General features: G+C 46.4%; 1 protein-coding gene across 2 annotated transcripts in view; it reads right to left on the bottom strand.

Annotated features, from left to right (window-relative positions):
* USP42 (ubiquitin specific peptidase 42) overlaps nt 1–19,662 on the bottom strand; it is a 521,578-nt gene that overhangs the window by 106,296 nt on the left and 395,620 nt on the right. For both annotated transcript variants that reach the window (XM_085629020.1, XM_085629022.1), the window contains exon 14: nt 17,982–18,079. In XM_085629020.1, the coding sequence (XP_085485146.1) occupies nt 17,982–18,079 (98 nt within the window). The remainder of the gene's footprint in view (nt 1–17,981; nt 18,080–19,662) is intronic.

The following is a 19,662-nucleotide window of genomic DNA, read 5'->3' as shown; positions in this document are numbered from 1 at the left end:
TCTTCTAAAAGATTCTGAGCCTCTCTCCGTGAACGAATCCGTGGACGCGGTGTCGTCGGCGCCGTACGCGGCACAGACTGCTCCGGAGCCGGCGTCGAGGGAGGCTCCGATGGAGGCACAAGATCCACACGACGCAGGAAACTGCCATGACGGCGCCATCGGCATTAAGGGCGCCTGGGTATAGTGTTATGGCACGCCCAAATTGAATGCCAGTGGACCTACGGGACCAGAAGGTGCTCCGGATGGGAAATCCCTTTGAAAAACTCTGTACATAGCATTTAAAAAATGCGATGGATCCGCCCCTGGAGCCGGGAATTGCGGATATGGATTCGAACCAGAATCCAAACGGGGAGTGTCCGACGTCGGAACGATCGGATCCACTGCCGAATCCACTGGTTCTATCTCAGGCACAGGAGAAGATGGAAAATCCTGAAACGGCTCGGCGTTGGAAGCTGGTGAATCCCTCGGCGCCGGAGTGCCTCTAGGCAAAGGAGACTTTTCCGGAGTTGCACGAGAGGGCGAAGGAGAAACAAAGTCCTTACGGCGACGTCGAGGTGAAGGCGATCTCGAAGCCTTACCCTTCGTCGATCCATGTCTTCTCTTTTTCTTGTGTTTTCTCGACTTCGACGTGTGTGAAGTCGATGATTTCGACTTTTCCCGCTTGCGCCCTCTACCTTCTTTCTTCGCCTTGGCCAGAAATAACTTTGCTTCCCGTTCCTTAAGTGCTTTGGGATTCATCTTCCTGCAACAGGAACAGTCCTCCACGTCGTGATCCGACGATAAGCACCATAAACAATCTTCATGGGGGTCAGTGATGGACATGTGACCCCCACATTCCCTACAGGGTTTAAAACCAGACTTCCTCGAAGAAGACATCACTTCTAGCAACAGTTAAAGCTGAAGAAATAAAGTAACTCCACAAATATGGAGAGTGCTAGAAAACCGTTACGCGTCGACGGAGCGGAAAAAAGGCTACTGACGTCATCACGCCGACGAGGCTCTCTTATGGCTCCGGTGACGTCATGCGAAGTCGCGAGCAGAGCCGATGTCCTTGTCGTCGTGGAGAGCTAGGAAAAAAGTCAGCGGAATGCTGGCGCAGGGGATATTCATAAGGTGAGGAATTCACAGGCAGATGTATCCAGCAGAAAAATCTAAGCAATTAATCAGTTGTTCTGTGGTGTGTTTGCTGGTTGGGATACATGGGCCAATGGACATAGTGTTTCTGGCCCTAGGAAACACTCCATCCTCGTACTGCTGAAGTGTCTCACTACTCAGCCATGCAACAGACGAATGTAAGGCTAGATTGCATCTTTAGAGTTGAAGGCTGTTAGCTTTATTAGTGGGTGGAGTAGGCAGTCCTTTGACTGTTATTTGACTCTCTGATAACTACTCTTAGGTAAAAGAGGGAAAAAATATGAATGCAAATTGTATTTCTATAGCACAAACCTAGCCAGAAGTCAGAAGAAAATCATACAGGGTCAAAGACCAGCAGAAAATCAACAAGTGATTGAAGAGGTAGATGGGTTATGGACGGTTAATGCACTGCGATGTAGTGATCTTTAAAAAGGTGAGTCTTCAGCTCTTTCCTAAATTGGAGCAGCATTTGGGCAGTCTGGATGATGTCCCAGATGCTGGGTTCAAAGATAGAAAAGGCCTGCTTCCTTATTTTCTTCTTCTTCTTTGTGTTTCTTTTTTTGAACACTTCTTGGTTTGAAGTCTGATGGTGTCCTGGCTGTGCAGAGAATCACAACAGATGGTGAGCCTGTCTGTTTTAGCAGGTGTATGAGTCCTCTCCACAGAACATAGTGGTGGGACTATCCACCAGAAGACCAAGTTACTTACAATCGATAATGCTCTAAATCTAGTGGATACTGTAACGGAATCCTCACTTGCAGTATAGATACCAGAGCAGAGGATTAGACTCAAACCAAAACGTCCCACCAAACTGCGAAACACCTTGTTGAGGCAAAGTGTGTACAGACAGTCATGTGTTGCAGCTTGGTAGATATTCAGGACAGCGATGTTAGCCCTGAACGAAAGAGCTGCCTGGCTCCTGGGGCTGAGGGGCTCTTTTTGTTTGGGCAAAGTTTAGCATGTCAATACAAAGGACGATACACCTTGACAATCTACCAGCATCCTCTTTTGGCACTGGCAAACGCCATAAGGTACTGGTCATTAATACGGTATAACATGCATTCACTATAAAAGCTTAATGCTCTTTTGGGACAAAGCCAATGAAACCTTTTCCCCACTTTCGAGGTATATGGCTAAGTGTAAAAAAATCCTGGAAGGGTAAAGGTTTGGCCCACATGGAAAGGCATTACCACCTCAGGCAGGCCGGCGCCCCAGCAGGATCTGGCAAAGTCTTGAAAATTTGCAGAAAGGAATCTTCGAAAGCCAGCCTAGGAATGGGCTTGGAGCTCCAAATTTGCATTGAAGAGCACTTAAAGAAAGGAACTGATGTTTGCACAAAAAGGGGTGGTATATATTCAGCTCTGCTCCATCTCTCCTGGGTTGGGAGTGGGGGAAGGAAGACAGTCGAGGGTTGGGTGGGGTGGGGAGAAACATGAGAGATATGGTCGTAACTGAGTTCCACTAAACCACCTGCCAGCGCATGAGACCAATTGCTTGAATACAAATTAAAAAATCTAGATTGTGTCTGGATCCTGGGAATATTCTAAAGGTGAGGAATCTGAGGCTATTAAGTATCCATCAGAACCTTCACTAATCTCATAAAGGACAAACAGAAAACTACACCAAATGAAGTCTGCCTCAGTAACATCTGCAATAAGATCTTCATAGGGAATTTGGTGGTGTATTGCTACTTTAGATATACCCAAAGAGTTTACCTCATTCAGCTATTTGTATGACGCACATACTGACACTGAGGAGGTGATGACGTTTTTTAACATTATATTTCTTTGGTGAAAAGGTATTCTAGTTCCAAGGAGGGCATGTCTTTGGGAAGGCACTGGGAGAAGACTTGTCCTATTATGCTGTATAAAATTAATAAATCATGGCTCTTTTTCCTATTCTACAGAATATTTAAACGTGTTGAGAAGTCTAGTGACCTCCTTTCAGGCTGTAATAGGGCCACAATCTTCCATGACTCTCTGGGTAGCAAGGATAAGTAGTCATAGGTTTCTCACTGAGGTAGTGTGGGGGTAGTAGTTTAGAACCGAAATAGATATGTTGTTCCTCTCTGTTTTTCTTTCAGAAAAAGATACATACTTTTATTACGTACCAAAATGTATTTCTGCACAAAATAATGGTCAGTGAGGTTCTAATATAGGTGGAATGGGATTATAATTACACCGAATATGGTTAAGACACAGGTGGACGCTCACAATGGCATGTTTGACCAGCTTTCTTAGTTAGGTAAACTGTAAGTCATAACCCACTACTAGTTATATCTGGGCTTTAATGCACGAGGAACAAAACACACCAAGTTTAGGAGTTAAGGACAGTCAATGCTCATCTTCCCATGTTTGGTATATCTAAAGTATGGGATACTTGATAATCTCAAGAAAGAGGCCTGCAGACACCAGAAGCATCCTGCCAGCAATTCACAGCATCATGTCTCTTTCCCAGCTGCAACTGAGGCTTGGACAGAAACTTAACTTACGGGGAGGAAAGAGACCCACTCATAGACTAAGGTCAGTGCCAGCAACACTCCCTTGGTTCAGTCTGCACATCTGGGTCGACCATGCTCCACGTACAGGGGCTAGGCTTTTCCACCTCTGGCAGTCATATCCCTTCAGAAAATGGCACAGCTTCTTCTCTCTCAGGAAGCTTGGTAGGCTCCAAACAAACGGGCAGACCTACACCTCTTACATCAGAGGCAGACTTCATGTTATTCCAACTCCCCTCTGGAGACTGGCTGCCAAGGACACCACACCTTGAGTTTGGTAGGTCTTCGATTACTCTGCGGAGCAATCACTCTCTTGGTCATAAAAAGAATGTACTGGAGCCAGGCAGGATAGTTTGGGTACTACTTATATTTGTTTAACAGACATGGGAGATTAATCCTACTGTCAGTGTTCTGGAACCAGCTTGAAAAAGTTCCCTTGCAAAAGTATCTTCTTCTGGACAGCAAACGCAGTCTTTGTTTAAGGTGATGGCTCTAACAGCAAGGAGTAACAGTGCTGTGTCCAAACTTGTCAAAGGGGCGGGCCATTCCTCAAAGATGTCCTTCGCACACAAGAAAATACGTTACTTACCTGTCACTGCAGTTATACGTTGCCATCTTTCATAGTTTCACATGCTTGAATCATTCCCCGTCGCCGAAGTGGGAGTCCCACGGTATCATAGAAAGCTGTATGCAATTTTACTATAAACCAAAATGGTACTGTACAGTCACATTAATAGCTTATCTATGTCATTTTTTAAAAAAAGGATCAAACTTGAACTACAGCCAATTAGGTGACAGCACCCTCTAGAACACTCCAAACAGAGGCTGAGTTCCTCAGATTTTCGAGCAAAGTGGGAAAACAAATATCCCAATCTATGAGGATGAGGGTGGGTCGCATGTGAATCTATGAAAGATGCAAATACTGGATAACTGCAGTTACGGGTAAGTAACTTATTTTCTTATCCAGTATGGGATCTTTCATAGATTCACATGCTTGAATCAGAATAGCAAGCAGTCCATAATATGTAAATATACATGCATAAGTTATAGAAAATACCCTTGTGGATGGTGGGTATCAGTGTAAGCATGAAAGTAAAACTGGTGTAACCAGACTACAGTTATAAAGTATAACCATATATAAATATAGACACATTTTTACATCACTTCCACAGGCTCACCACAGTGGAACACATGACGTAAACACGCCTGTCCCATAGCAGCACTCCAAACAGTAGTGCTGCATGAACGTTTAAGTGCTCTTCCACATTGCAGCGCAGCATACCTTTCCCAGCGAGAAACCTGCAAAGAGCCGCAGAGGTTGATACTGCCCCTGTGGAATGCGCTTTTGGTCCAGCTGAGAGTGGTTTCCCAGCTTTGTTGTGACAATACTGAATAGTGGCAGAGATTCATCTAGCAACGGTAGCCTTGGTGACTGCGAAAACTCTTTGAGAGAGTCCATAGGAAACCAAAAGCCGGACAGATTTCCTGTCCAGGTAGTAGTGTTTTGTGAACGTGTGCAAGGAAGCCCACGTTGCTGTATGGCAGATGTCCAGGACGGGACTCTGCGTGCTAATGCAGTCGTCGCAGCATTGGCTCTTGCGGAATTAGCACGCAAATGCTCTGGGGATTGATTCACAGCCAATACATAGCAGGTTTTAATTCAGAACATTATCTATCAGGGGCTGGGCCACTTCTGCGCGGCTTTTTCCTTCTTCACTTCGACATACCACACAAAGAGTTGGTCGTCCACCCGGAACTCTCTTCTGCAGTCAAGGTAGAACAAGAAAGTTCTTTTTGGGTCCAGTCGGTGAAGTCACTCCTCTTCCTGAGAGGCATATGGTGTAAAAAGTGAGCAGAGAAATGGACTGGCCTACATGAAAGGGAATGCCGACTTTCAGCAGAAAGAAAGGTCTAGTCCGAAGAACCAGCTTGACATTGCAGACTTCATGCGGAAGGTCGAAAGCTGTTAACTGTCGCCACTCAATCTCCACGCATGAAGGCGGAGTGTTGACAGGTTCCGGTGGAGAACCCTCCCCTGATGCTGTGACAGAAGATGCTCTCGAAGGGGTAGCCTGGTCAGAGGACCGATGGTTATGCTCAACAGCTCAGGGTACCAAACTCTCCGAGCCCAGTCCGGAGCCACAATAATGACTTGAGTTCGGTCGTTCCTGATTTCTTTGAGAACTCTGGGCAGGAGTGGTATGGGCGTAAAGGCATACAGGAGACCTAAGCGCCACTCAAGAGGAAAAGCATCTATGAGCGAGCGCAGCCTTGGAAACTCCATCTTGCAGACCTTCTGACATTGTGCGTTCTCGGTGTTGGCAAACAGAACTAACCAAGGCTCTCCCCATTCCAGAAAGAGACATTGCGCCACCTCCGGATGGAGATGCCATCCGTGATCCGCAAGTCATCCTCGGCTGAGTTTGTACATCCTGAGGTTCAGAGAGCCCGCCAGGAAAACCACTAGGAAAATGCCTTGACCTTTCAGCCATTCCAGAGATGCAGGGCCTTTTGAAAAAGGATCCACAACCCCACCCGCCCTGTTTGTTGCAGTACCACATAGCGATGGTGTGGTCTGTGTGGGGTACACCTGCACTATCCTTCCCTTGATGGAGGCTAGATTAATGCCAGCCGGACCGCCTGGAGCTCCAGAAGGTTGATGTAGAGTCCGGAGTCCACCGGAGACCAGAGGTCTCTGATCTCCACATTTCCCAGATAGCAGCTCCATCCCAGGAGTGACACATTTGTCACCACTGTCATGTCTGGATGGGGAAGGAAGAAGGGTCTGCTTTTGACCCAATCACGGTTCGCTAACCACCACTGCAAAGATTTTGCAGTTCCTCCAAGATGTGGACTCTTTCGGAGAGATTTCCCTGATGCGGTGCCCACTGGAACTTTAGGTCCCACTGCAAAGCCTGCATATGCCAATGGGCATTTTTCACAAGCAGCCTCAGAATCAGTCTCAGCGAAGACCAGGATAGGATTTAACACATCGGATCATGGCCTGAAAATACTGAACTGACCGTTTGGTAAGACAGGCCTCAAACTGCACTGTTTCCAGAACAGCTACGATGAAAAGGAGACTCTGAGAGGGAGCCAGGTGTGACTCCGGAACGTTGATAGTAAACCCCAGCAAATGTGGAAGATCTGCCGTTGTCTGGAGGTGAGAGACAACAGCCTGGGTTGAGCCCGCCTTCAACAACCAGTCATCGAAATAGGGGAAGACCGACACCCTTGATATCCGCAGATGAGCTGCGACCATGGCCATTGCCACAGTGAACACCTGAGGGTAGCTGGTGAGACCAAAAGAAAGCACAGAGAACTGAAAGTGCACGTAGCCCATCGTGAAAGGCAGGTAACGCCATTGGGTAGGCAGGATGGGAATGTGGAAGTATGCGTCCTGTAAGTTCAATGCTACCATTCAGTCTCCCAGGTCCAGGGAAAACTAGACTTGAGCGAGTGTGAGCATTTTGAACTTCCCCTTCTCGAGGAAGAAATTGAGAGGGCGCAAGTCAAGGATCGGTCGTAGATTTTCATCCTTATTGGGCACCAGAAAGTAGCGGGAACATCAACCATTACCTACTTCAAGCATCAGCATAATCTCTATGGTTCCCTTGGCTAAAAGAGAGGTCACTTCCTGGCTGAGCAAAGAAAGATGGCCCTGCATCAGCCTGTCGCAAGCAGGTGGCATGGGTGGGGTGGGGGTAGACTAGAAGGGGAGGGAATAGCCCCTCCAGACTATCTGCAGAACCCCTTAATCTGATGTTATAGACGGCCAGTGGTGCAGGTGATGGTGGATCCTGATGCCAACTGGATGCCCATGATGGTTATGGGGACAGACTAGAAGGGTTTGGAGGATGCGGCTGCCGAGGGTTTGGTTGACTGGCCTGACCTCTGCAAGCCCAACCATCGAGTGCTGTGGGTACAGCGTCCTCTGCCAAGCAGAGGCTGGGAAGCTTGCGCACCACGGTAGCTGGGTGGATATAAAAATGATTGGAAGCCCCATCTGTGGCCGCAAAAGGCGAACTGTGGGGTGGCGAGGGGCCATGGAAAGACTCAAGGACCTGGCTGTAGCCCTACTATCCGTAAAGCCCTACAGCACTGAATCTGCTTAGCCTCCAAAGAGACGGGAATCACCAAAGATCATGTCCTTAAGCGATGCTTGGACAGCCCCAGAAAAGTCAGTTGTAGATTTGTATCCGAATAAAGATGAATGAATGAATGAAAAGCCAGTTGTCCTCAGCCAGGCGCGGCGCCGTAAGGCCACCATCAATGAAACAGCTCTGCCCAGCGAGTCGGTGGGATCATGAACTTGGCTGCATTCCTCCTGTCAGCAACAGCCTGTAAGAGGGTGGCCTGGGCATCCTCCGGGACCGTTGGCAGCACCTGTGCAACTGTGTCCCACGGAGCGTAGGAGTAGCGGGCCAAAAGGCACGCAATGTTCACGGACCGCAGTGCCAGGCTGGTAGAAGATAACAGCATCTTTCCCAAGGTGTCCATCTCTTGGATACCCTATCCAGGGCTGCGGTATGGAAAGTGCCATGGAAGGGAGAGGCTTGGACTGCTAAGCTTTCTGGGGTAGGTTGTTGTGTGTGCAAGTTGGGGGCCCTTTGATTAGCGTGGTGATGGCTGACAATTGTTCTTTTTATCAGAAGCCCCTGTGCTGCGCCAGGACCAGGTCCAGGGAGACACGGTTTGGAAGGGGACACTCCCGGCTGAAGCACCTTTGTCAAGATGTTCATCTTGACTGCCACCAAGGGCAGGCTACGGTCCAGGACATCAACAGCCCTCCTCACCACCATTGCAAATGACGCTCCCTCCTCGGTAGCCACGGTAGGGTGAGAAAGCATGCCAGTATCTTGAGAAGTGCCTAATCCGCTGGCCTCCACTAAGTCTTCGCACAAGTCCATCTGGGGATCTAAGGGTTGGTATTCCTCAGGGTCCAGCGACCCCTCCCAATCCTCCTAGACTGCTAGCCCATTCGAATAGTGCTCAGGCTCCTGCCTGGAGGGCATGGCTTCAACTGGCACTGGAGTTGGTGTCAGATGACGCCCCTCCAGCTTCGTGTCAGAGACCAGAATAGAAACTGTGCCATCATGGTGCACTGACAGCGCTGAAAGGGGTGGCTTCATAACTGGCGCCAAGTAAAGTTGAGGTGGTGTGACTGGCACTGGTCTGAATCCATCTGTGGATTCAAGGGGTCGAAGGGTGACGGAGCCACCAGTGTGGAACCAGTAGGGGACCCTCCCAAACCTTGGGGTCCTTAAGACCTGGTGGCAGGAGAGGGTCACTCAAATATGAGGGGCATGGCCTCATAAAACTTGTGGAGTTGAGCATGGGTTGCTCCAGCTCCCGGAAACAGGGGGCAGTGGGAGCCAATACAGGCAATTGCTCAAATGGGAAGTCAGGCCTTGAATTTCGACCCTCCCATGTCAGCCGAGGTGAAGTCGAAGACCTCTTTAACTTATTGATTTTTTTTGTGTGGGACTTATCGGAGTGGCCCAACGACAGACTACGACAAGGATGGTGGACTCTGCAACAGATCCCGGGAACTTCCTCTTGAGCAAGATCAAGAGCGCTGTGGCGTCGTGCTGCAAGGAGATTGAAGGACTGCTCCTTTAAGACCTTGGAGTGCAAGGCGTGGCAATCAGTGCAAGTCTTCGCATTTCAAGCACAAGAGGAATACAAAGTGTGCGTCTGTCACCGACATCTGTCGGTGACAGGCACCATAGGGCTTGAAACCAGCCTTCCTAGTGACCTGCAACACCAAGAGAGGAAAGCTCAAAAAAGCTTCCGACAAAACGTTGAAAAAGTACAATCAAAAGGACAGGCATAAGGGGTAGCTCTCTCCGGATCTACGCTGACTGGTGCGGAAAGAAAAGAACTGATGTCAGTGCGCTGGTGCGGCACCTATATAGGCACTGTGCATGTCACATAAGCATAAAAGACAATTGGGAGCCGATCTACGCCACCTACCAGCGTGCAAAGGTACTGCTCATAACACATTTCTGGATCCAGTCTGACAAATGGGGATAACTCAAAGGTAAGGAATCTACAGCTAAAAGTTGTAAGAAAGTGGCTCTGTATATACTGTTCCCAAATAGGTACAGTGTGCACAGAGTCCACACTCCCCAGAGGTTTGTCAGAGGCTAAAGTTAGATATAACCTTACTCTCTAAAGTGGTAGCTTGGTCGAGCAGTAAGGCAGTATCAGAGGACAGTGTAAAGCATTTGTTGTACACACTCAGTCAGCAAATGGTCTCACACACTCAAGAACTGACCTGTAGACCAATGGTTTGTATATAAAAATATATGGTTGTTTTATTTTAGAACCAACAATAGGTATCAAAATATACTTTCTCAGAATGGGATGCTTTAGTTAAATACTTTCAATAGGCAATAGACTTTTGAATATAGTAGCTACAGTTGTTGCAATGGGCAACACAATTTCAAAAACAATTATACATTGAGCTCAATGGGAATTTCTAAGTAAATGCAATTAGTTACTTTTTGGATTACTTTTCTTACCACAGGACTGGATCCTAGATTCAGTCCTGGGACAGTTCCTGGAAACAGGTGAGTAAAAACGTTTTGGTTACAGGTATGATTTTTAAGGAATATTATTGGATTTTAAAAGTTGTCACTTAGAAACTTTTTCACATAGAATCACCAATGTTATCCTATGGGAGGAAATTCACTTAGCAGGTAAGTGGGGTTATCGTTACTTTTTTTTACTCAGTGTTGGATCCTGGATCCAGTACTGGTGCATCTTCTGTAAACAGTTGGAAGAAAGCGTTTTTGTTATACAGGCGATTTTTAAGGAATATTTGTAAGTTTCAAAAATCGACACTTAGAAGAATTTCTGGTGAAAACCAGGCAATGTAATCCTATGGAGGAAAATCAAGTTAGCGGTAAGTACAGTTGTAAATACTTTTCAGGGTCAGTGCTGGGCACCAAGATCCAGCACTGGGATCTCTCCTGATAACAGGTGAGTAATTTTGTTTTCGTTATTCGGCTAATTTTCGGTGAATTAGTTTCAAAACTCGACACTTAGAAGAATTTCTGAGTTATCGGCTTTTGGGTAAGTACTCGACTGGCAGAGTTAAGGTTCTGGACATAGACTCAGGGGTCTCCCAGGGTCAGGTAGGTACAGTAGTTACACCCTCAGCGGCCCAGGGGCAGCCGGGTGCAGAGAGAGTTAGGCCCAATGTTATCCTGTGGCGGGCAGGGGGCGTTTGGTTGGTGGCTGCTGGCAAGCAGGCCACGCGGCTGTGGGAGCTGGGCTCCTGGCCACTTGCTCAGGGCAAGTGGGGAAGTAGATTAGGATAGAGGTTGCTCTCCCAGGGGCACTCGGGCGGCTGGGTGCAGGTTGCTTTTGAGCCGTCTGGCGTTCAATGGATTTCAATGGAGAAGCTCAGTGACTAACAAAGGCTGCAAGCTCGGGGACGAAGATTCTTCGGGTGCAACTACCACTTCGATAGGTAAGTTGAAAAGTTGTAGGATAGGTAGGCATCCAGGAGTTGGGCAAAGAGGATGCAGGGCGCCGGGTGCAGGGGTGCCTTTTGGCGTCAGGAAATCTTACCCTCTGCTGGTCGCGGTTGGAGGGGTCCCTGGTTCTGAGGCTGCAGGCGTCGAGGTGGGTCCTTGGGTGCTGGATTCTGGGTCACAGTCGCCGGGGGACATCTTCGTGGTCTTGTCCACTCCGGCACAGGCCAGGCTTGGCGGGTGCAGAGTGTGCAGGGTTCGCGGTTTCTGGCTGGTGCCAGGGGTGGTTGCGCAGGACCACTGCTCGTGGGAGTCCCAGTCTTTAAGAGTCACAAGGCAGTCAAGGTCCTTTGGGGTTTTTGAGGTTGTTGACCACTGAAGATGCCGGGGTTTAGCAGGAGCAGGTTCGAGGGTCGACAGGCCTGTAGGGCTGTGGCCAAATCAGTTGGTGTCTTCCTCTTGTTAGCAGCTGCATGGCACATCTTCTTGTTTCTTGATCTTCTTGCTTGTTTCGGATTCGAGATCTGAGGAAGGAAGGTTAAGGGAGCCTCTGATTACTAAATTTAGGGGCGTTACAGGTAGGTAAAGGGCAAGGACCAATGGGTCCCTTCCCTGGAGTGGGTACACCCCCTATCCTGACACTCTCCTGTGGGAGGGGGGGAAGTAGCTTAGTCCCGATTGGGCAGGGCTCCCCATCTTCAAGATTGCGAGAGCCCGGAGATGTGCTTCACCTCGCCTCCTCCACCTGAGGGGTGGGGCTGGCAGAGGCTGGCACACCCCCTTTCCTCCCTTGGGGTTTCCCGCCAGTCTTCCCGCCTGAGTGGGTGTCAGAATCGGTGGGGGCCAGTTGCTGAGTACAGCCAACCCAGTCCTGGACCCTTGAAAGTGGGCAGCACCACATAAAATCCTCATCAGCCAATCTCCTTACGCCACCCAGCTTCAATCTCATCTCTAAAAAGTGGCAAATCAGTGGCGGTCTTAGGAACGAAAGCCTAGAATTCTTTACCTACCCATCTCCGGTTCTCTCAGACAGAATCTATTTTCAGGAAATCCCTGAAAACTTGGATCTTTGGAGCCACAGACGCTCTAGTTCTCTTTCTCATCTGATTTTGCAGAATTCTCTGCTGCTCTGCTCTGTTTTTGGCCCGTCCTAGCGCCATGATGCTCCCCGGAGTGACAACTATGCTCTATAAATTCTATCTATCATTCATACATACAAACAGACTTTGGGTGTCCTGGATACCCACAGGGCTTGAGACAGTGCCGTTGATGGTACAATAGTTGTCCGTATTGTCGTCAACGGAAGTGCGACTGGTGTAGGCGTCGTTGTCGATGGGAAACTCGCCGACGAGCCAGTCGGCGACGGGATCTTGGCCGACAGAAATTAGGCCGACGGGGACGTGTCAACTGTCTTTGACGACGATGGAGTTCTCACCATCGACGTGCTTCTGGAAACTCTCGTAGACACAGGAGCTTGGATTGCCATTGTCGTCACTGTTATCGTTGACGACGGCACAGACGATGTGACACTGATTGCCGTCGACGAGTGAGGGAACATCATGGACGATGATTTTTTATGAGAGTTCCGCCCCACAGGATCTGAAAAGGAGGCTCTTGGGCGATCTCCTTCCTTTCTAGATGCAAAGAGGGCACAGACAATGCAGGTTCAGAGGAGTGCTTAGCTCCTTTGTCTTTTTTTGAGCTCTTGGGTGTCCTGGGAAGATTTATGATATTTTCTACCTTCTCATTAAGAACTGTTCTTAGATCGGGCCCTCTTATGAGATGTGGAGGATTTCTCACTCTCCTCCTCCGATGAAAGCGTCTGGTGCTTAGGGGTTTGAAGCCGCAGCAACAGCTTCCCCTCTCTATCTTTGAGGGTTTTAGACGAAAAGGTGCTGCAAATCTTGCATTCCCTCACCTCATGCCTTGGGTAAAGGCACTAAATGCACTCCTTATGTGGATCATCCACATGGACTCTTTTCTTGCTACAGGTTTTACTTGGGCGGAAAAGGCCTTTCTTGTCAGACATGATGTCCAGATTTGTAAAAGTTGTAGAAAAAAGAACTGAGTAGCACTCAGGGAGACTCCCTTCCACACGATGTGTGGTGAAAATCTGAGGGAATCTGCCTCTGCTGAGAGTGTTCTAGAGGGTGCTGGCAGCTGATTGGCTGTGTTCCAACATTAGGCCCTTTTTTTTAAAAAGAACATCAATAGGCTACTATTAACATGGCTTAGGGCCATTTTAGCTTATGAAATTTGTTAAGCACTGCTTGATTATTTTACCGTGGGACGCCCATCTCAACGACGGGGAATGATTCAGGAGTCCCAAATATCCATCTCTACTATCTAGAGGCACAATGCAGTAACGTGCGACACTGGTATCACCCAGATGCACGTCTCCCTTATTCCAAACCGGAGATGAACCTTGCAGCCTCAACACCATTAAAGGCCCTGCTACCAGCCGGACTGCCGCAAGACAAGACTGACATCCAAACTGTGTCCACCACCTGCTGGGCCTGGACGAGGATATTACGAATGACGGGGGCATGGCACTGTATTCGCCGGCACTCCCCTTAGTGGACAACCCATGGTTACCAGTCACGTGAGAATCCTTAGTGAAACGCACTCTTAGGCAGTATGCTCTGCATACGTTTGGGGACGTTTTCCCCAGTGGCCATATCTTTTCCCGCACCAAAGACTCATGTTTTGAAGGCACCTCATACATCGACCATTTTGTTTTAGCCCGACTCCAGACTGCACTCAGGAGTAGATTGTCGACATATTCTATAGAACCGGATAACTTTACACTGCTCACGCTGCTCATTACAGACGTGGAGGGGGACCATTCAATTTCTAAACTGTACCATGTGTGTGCGGAGGTAATGCCTACATGGGATACCAAGCTGAGAACTGCATTGGAGGCTGACTTGGGACAACCATTCACAGACAAAATTTGGAACGAAAGCTGTAGGCTAGTGTCCTTCAACCATCGACACAAAATTGTACATTAAAAATCCCTGTGTAGAATCTACACTACAACAGTAGCAATGGCCCGCCTAGACCTCACCCGCTTATCACACTGCCCTAAATGCCAGACCCCCACTGCGGATTTTCTACATATGACCTGATCCCTAGTAGCAGATTACTGGAGAAGCATATTTGTAAATCTTAGACGAATGACACAATGGCACATAGAGCCACCACCAGCATTGCTAGGGTATTTCGCCAATATACCTAAAGCGTTGCATACGTTTGTTGCGATAGCACTACTCCTAGCATAGAGGGAACTCTCCACACAATGGGGATGCAAACACACTCCAATAGTGGGACAATGCATTAATAGCCTAATGTACTGCGAGACTAATAGCAAACTTTTTGCTATGCTGCAGCCCCCCACGTCGAGGCCTAAAAACATCTGGCAACCCCTAAGAGATTACTTACGAACAGCAAACTCCGAAGTGGGATCCCAGAGAAAATATACAGCATCGGACCTCCATTGACCTGGCAGAGGTCCCGCTTTCCCTGGTTAATGGTAACATAGGTTAATCACGTGCCGTGAGTTCTTTCGTTTCACTTTCCACTGAGGCACTTCACGTTCACAAAGGCTGCGCCCTTTTAACAATCCAGATGTCCCTACATCGTTAGTCCTGAAGAGACCCTACATTCACAGAAGGGTCGAAACGCCGTCGACAAGCACACAGAACGGACCATCACCCAGCTTGTATCACTGTATACTTAGACTGTTGAAAAAAGTGTATTTGAACGGTCATTCTTCATAACTTATGGAAACCTTTTACAAAATATTTCGCCATGTACAGTCACTTTTTGGTTCCAACTTTCACTTGGGGACACTATGCACAAAGTTTTGCGCTTTTGACTTAAAGAAGTGTATATACTATTCACTGTTTTTATAAAAATACTATATTGAGTAAATTGTGTAGAAATTTCATTTTGCCCTCTGACATTACCAGGTCCTTTACACACCCATTGCGATTGTGCATATTCATTGCTTAAATCATTTTCCTATTATCCACTGGAACCACTGTTTTCTCAAGTATCTGTGGCCATGGCGCAGGCCCAGGATGTCTGTTGCTGAGGGTGTGGAGTATCTGTGACGGTTGCGTCTCGGAATGTCTGGTCTACCACAGTACTTCTGGAAATGATGGGTGCCTGCGGAATTGGGGTGGTGGATAGTGTATTGATTTTGTGGTAGGGCCGTATTCTATACTAGGCCTATGCTCTCCCTTTTTAGTGGTGATGGCTACGGAACTGTGGCCCCTCCACTTATTAAAGATATTGCCTCCATGTGTATCACCTTCTGATTGGGGTTGTCTTATTGTTCTTTTTGTATGTTTTTGCTGCAATGGAAAATTAATAAAAACGTTTTAAAAATCAAAAATAAGTGTCTTTTCATAGGTGCATGTTCTGCCGCTGGAGCAACTGATAGACTTGCTTGACAATTTGTCATCTTCAATGGTCCCTTCGTCGCTGCAAAGCACATAAAGAGCTGGTGTCAGTAAGCTTAGGCATCTTCAAATGCTCTTTCTCTGTACCTTTATCTTTTAATGAAGCATGCTCATACTTAATTACTACAGAATTCTCAGCGAAATCCATAGAAGGTCTACCTTGGTGTCTTGATGAGCGAGCTACCACTTTCGCTTCTAAATTTTCCGATGCAAGCCTTCTTTCTCTGTCCTTCTAAATATTGCAGCTCTCACACATCTTTGGGTTATGGCTGGGATGAAGACAATGAAGGCATTTGTATGTGGATCATCCATGTATATTTTCTTTTTTTCCTGTGTATGCACAAATGAGAGATACCTTCTGTCCCAGCTCAGTCATGATGAAAAAAAGGATTATTTCCTTTAAAAAAACTGAAGACAGTCTTCTTTTAGAAACAGCTCTATAAAAGTATTCCTCACATGGAACTTAAGGTAGCATTTGAAGTCTCTGGCAGAGAAGCAGCTGAGGGTGTCTGCTCTAATTGGCTGTGGTTTGGATCATACAATGATGCAGATAGGATGCAAATGCTCTCTGAGAGTTCAATGTTATAGAGTATAAATGGTACACTGTTGTATTAACATTGTCACAGAAGATTCCCAGTCTGATGATCGGAACTAATTCAAGCATGTGAATCTATCAAAGGACCAATAAGTGAGAACCAACATTTTCAGGACACATCTGCTTAATGAGCCCGCTAAGAGATGGCCTGCCAGCAAAGGTTAAGAAACGGATCTCGGGATTGAACAAGAAAGAATCGCGGGTGAGGCTATGGGCGGACACTCACAGGACCTATTGTAGCATTCCACACAGGCAATAAGAATACAATATAATGTACCAATGGAACAAGATACCCGTGCCTCTTCATCACATCTATCCTTCTGCCAAGGATACAGGAATTCTTATCCATGTCTAGTTCTGGTGAGTCATGCAAACATTTTGGAAAAAATCCTGAGGGATATCAAGGGAACCATGTGCTTTCCCATTCCGGAAGACCCAAAACTCACCACAGGTGAAAGATTAGACCACAGGAGAATATGACCTCAAACAACAGGGCAAGGCAACTGACTAAAATATTTTGGGCAAGGAAAGAACTTCCACTCATTGCTCTCTCTGGTTTAACAAACTGTGGTATGTGTTAGAAATGGAACTCCTAACACAACCTATACCAAACAGAACAAAAATTTACTGTGAGATAAAGACAGTGGTAGACTACTTCTTGAGGCGGGAGCACCTTTGCTGTACGCACCCCTTGCATGAGGGCCCTCGATTTGTTTACTAGGAACCCTATCCGTGGGCACCAACTCCTCTAAATTCCACCATTGCCACTCAGCTTGCCAACTCATCCCAATGCACTCAGGGGTATGGCATGCATGGATATAAAATAAAAAAAGCAATAAAAAAAAAAAAAAAAAGACCATGCACAGCAGCTAAGCACCGTCATCATTTCCCATTCCCATAACCCTACTGCTATAACAACACTTCTCTCTTAACGACTGCATGCAATACCTACATTCATTTGTTTGATAATGTAGGAGGGCAGCGGCCACCTGATGGTTCCCTCCCAAGTTTGAAAAGAATTGATTGCTTATGTGATACTTAATATTTAATCAACCGCAGGACTAAGGCTTTGAATGACCCGACTTACCTCAAACAACAACTACAAATTAACAGTAATAAAGAATACAATAACAAAATGTTTAAAAACAATATTTTTGGCATTGACATATCTAATTATTGCATTTTAATTAGGTTATTTGGGATTTTTTTCTATGATTTTTGACATTCCATAATTTATTAGGATTGTTCTGGTTGATGAACAATTTCAGATATAAATAATATGTGAACTCTCGGACGTTTGAGGTCTTTATTTTTACCTTATTCTTCTTTTTTTAACATTTCTTCATTAAAAAAAAATCTAATAAAATTGTTTCTTGTTGGAGGAATAGATAACTGCAGCAACAAAACTTGCACTTGAACATCACTACCTAAATACTGATATATTATAATGTGTAGATAAATTCTTTGCATTTTGGGTTGCAATTTCAAAGCTCCAAAAATGAGCAAGATCACAAGTCCTGTGTCAAAGTGAAATAATGTAAAAAGCAAGCTCATACAACATTCAAATACTTGAATATTTGTTTTCTGAAATGGGAAAAACTACAAGAAAATCACATATATTAATATGTTTGACCAAGATTTTAAGAACATGTTTCCAGTTAAATTAGAAAACAATGGTCTTGATTGCCGTGGTTCTTGAAAAGCATACCAGATAATTTTGGTTACTTATAACAGGCCACCACCATGACTAAATGGCAAGATTCACTGGCAGCAGTACAAATACACATACATACATTTATACATACCTTTTTTCTTCTTCTGACAAAGTTTTCAATGTGGTGTTCTTTATAAACGATTGCACTATTTGATCCTCTGGAACAGACGGTAAAACTGTGGAAACTGCCTAAAAGAATAAAAAAAGAAAGGGACAAAGAAAAAAAGTGTATATTTCTTGGGCGTACAGCTACAATTGGGTGCACAAAGTCATTTCTTATTTTCCATCGGTTGGAGAATCTGGAAGTACAATGCTTAGCCATGTACAGCCAACATTGAGGGAGAGTATACAAAGGCTATCAGAAGTAGCAATGTTCACTCTTATCACAATGCAACACTTATCATGTAAAGGCATACTAAATGATTAGAAAGGCATACTAAATGATTGGAAAGAACAAACAAAATACTTACCTTTGGTAACACTATTTGTGGTGGACACTCTAACTGCAGATTCCTTACCTCGTGAATACCTCCAGGCGTCATACTGGATCCAGACGTTTTCCTCAGGCATTCCCTTGCGCACAGATAGGTGGCATCATGCAGATTCGCATCCAGTCTGTCCTGCCTTGAAATTATGTTAGGGCCACAATAGAACCACCACTTCCACGAGTCAACGTAATTGTCTTTCCTATATCTGCAGGTGCCGCGGGACGCGAAGCTCTCAGTACTTAGATTGTGCCCGTGTGCAGATCTCTAACTGGAATCTTTTTAGCATGGACCAAAGGAGTCCGTTGCCTAGAAAGGAGGAGGAGGGTGAGGAACCTGCAGTTAGATAAGAGTATCCACCAGAAAGAATGTTGCAGAAGGTAAGTAATATGTTCTTCTGATGGATACTTCAGACCGCAGATTCCTCACCTTGAGAATAGATACCAAAGCAGAACATTCCCAACCAGGTGGTGGGTTTGTGGAATGACTCAGACCACAAAATCTTGAGGACTGAACGGGCAAAGTGCCCCTCCCGCTGGATATGCCTATCCTTGTAGTAATACCTTGTGCAGATGCCCATGTCACAGCCTGCCAAATGTTCAGAAGAGGCACGCCAGTGCAGTGGTAGCAGCTTTCGCTCTGGTAGAATGAGCCCACAGGCCTTCTGAAGGCTGTTTCTTATCTAGGCCATAGCAGATTTTATAAAAAGGACAATCCAGCTGGAGATGGTTCATTTATGCACTGATTTTCCCTTCATTGCCCCAGAGAACCCCACTAAGAGTTGATCATCCACCCTATGGTCTTTGGTACAATAAATGCAATAACTAAGAGTTCTCTCTGGATCTAGGTGATGGGGTATCTCTTTCTTCTAAGATGGATGAGATGGGACGAAGAACTATGGCAGAGTGATAGACTGCCGATGTGGAAAGGCACTATAACTTTTGGGAGGAATACTGCCTTAGTCCTTAGGACTAGTTTGCCCGGAAACATTGTGGTGTATGGTCGCTGGACAGAAAGTGCTTGCCGCCCACTCATGCAACAAGCTGACGTGAGGAACACTGTCTTCAATTGGAGCACCCTCAAAGGGCAACTGTACATTGACGCAAATGTGGTCCAGAATGCGAGAACCAGACTGAAGTTCCACTGGGGCATCACAAACAGTTTTGGCGGGAACATGTGGATTAGCCCTCTCAACAAATGCACTGCAACAATTGATTCCAACACGCGTCTCATTAGCTAATCACAAAAATGCTGATAAAGCTGATAAGCCAGACAGATAAAATGTAC

This window comes from Triturus cristatus, chromosome 10 (assembly GCF_964204655.1).
Source record: "Triturus cristatus chromosome 10, aTriCri1.1, whole genome shotgun sequence".
Lineage (NCBI taxonomy): Eukaryota > Metazoa > Chordata > Amphibia > Caudata > Salamandridae > Triturus > Triturus cristatus.
The sequence above is the reverse complement of the archived record's forward strand: the minus strand, read 5'-3'. Positions and strand labels throughout refer to the sequence as shown.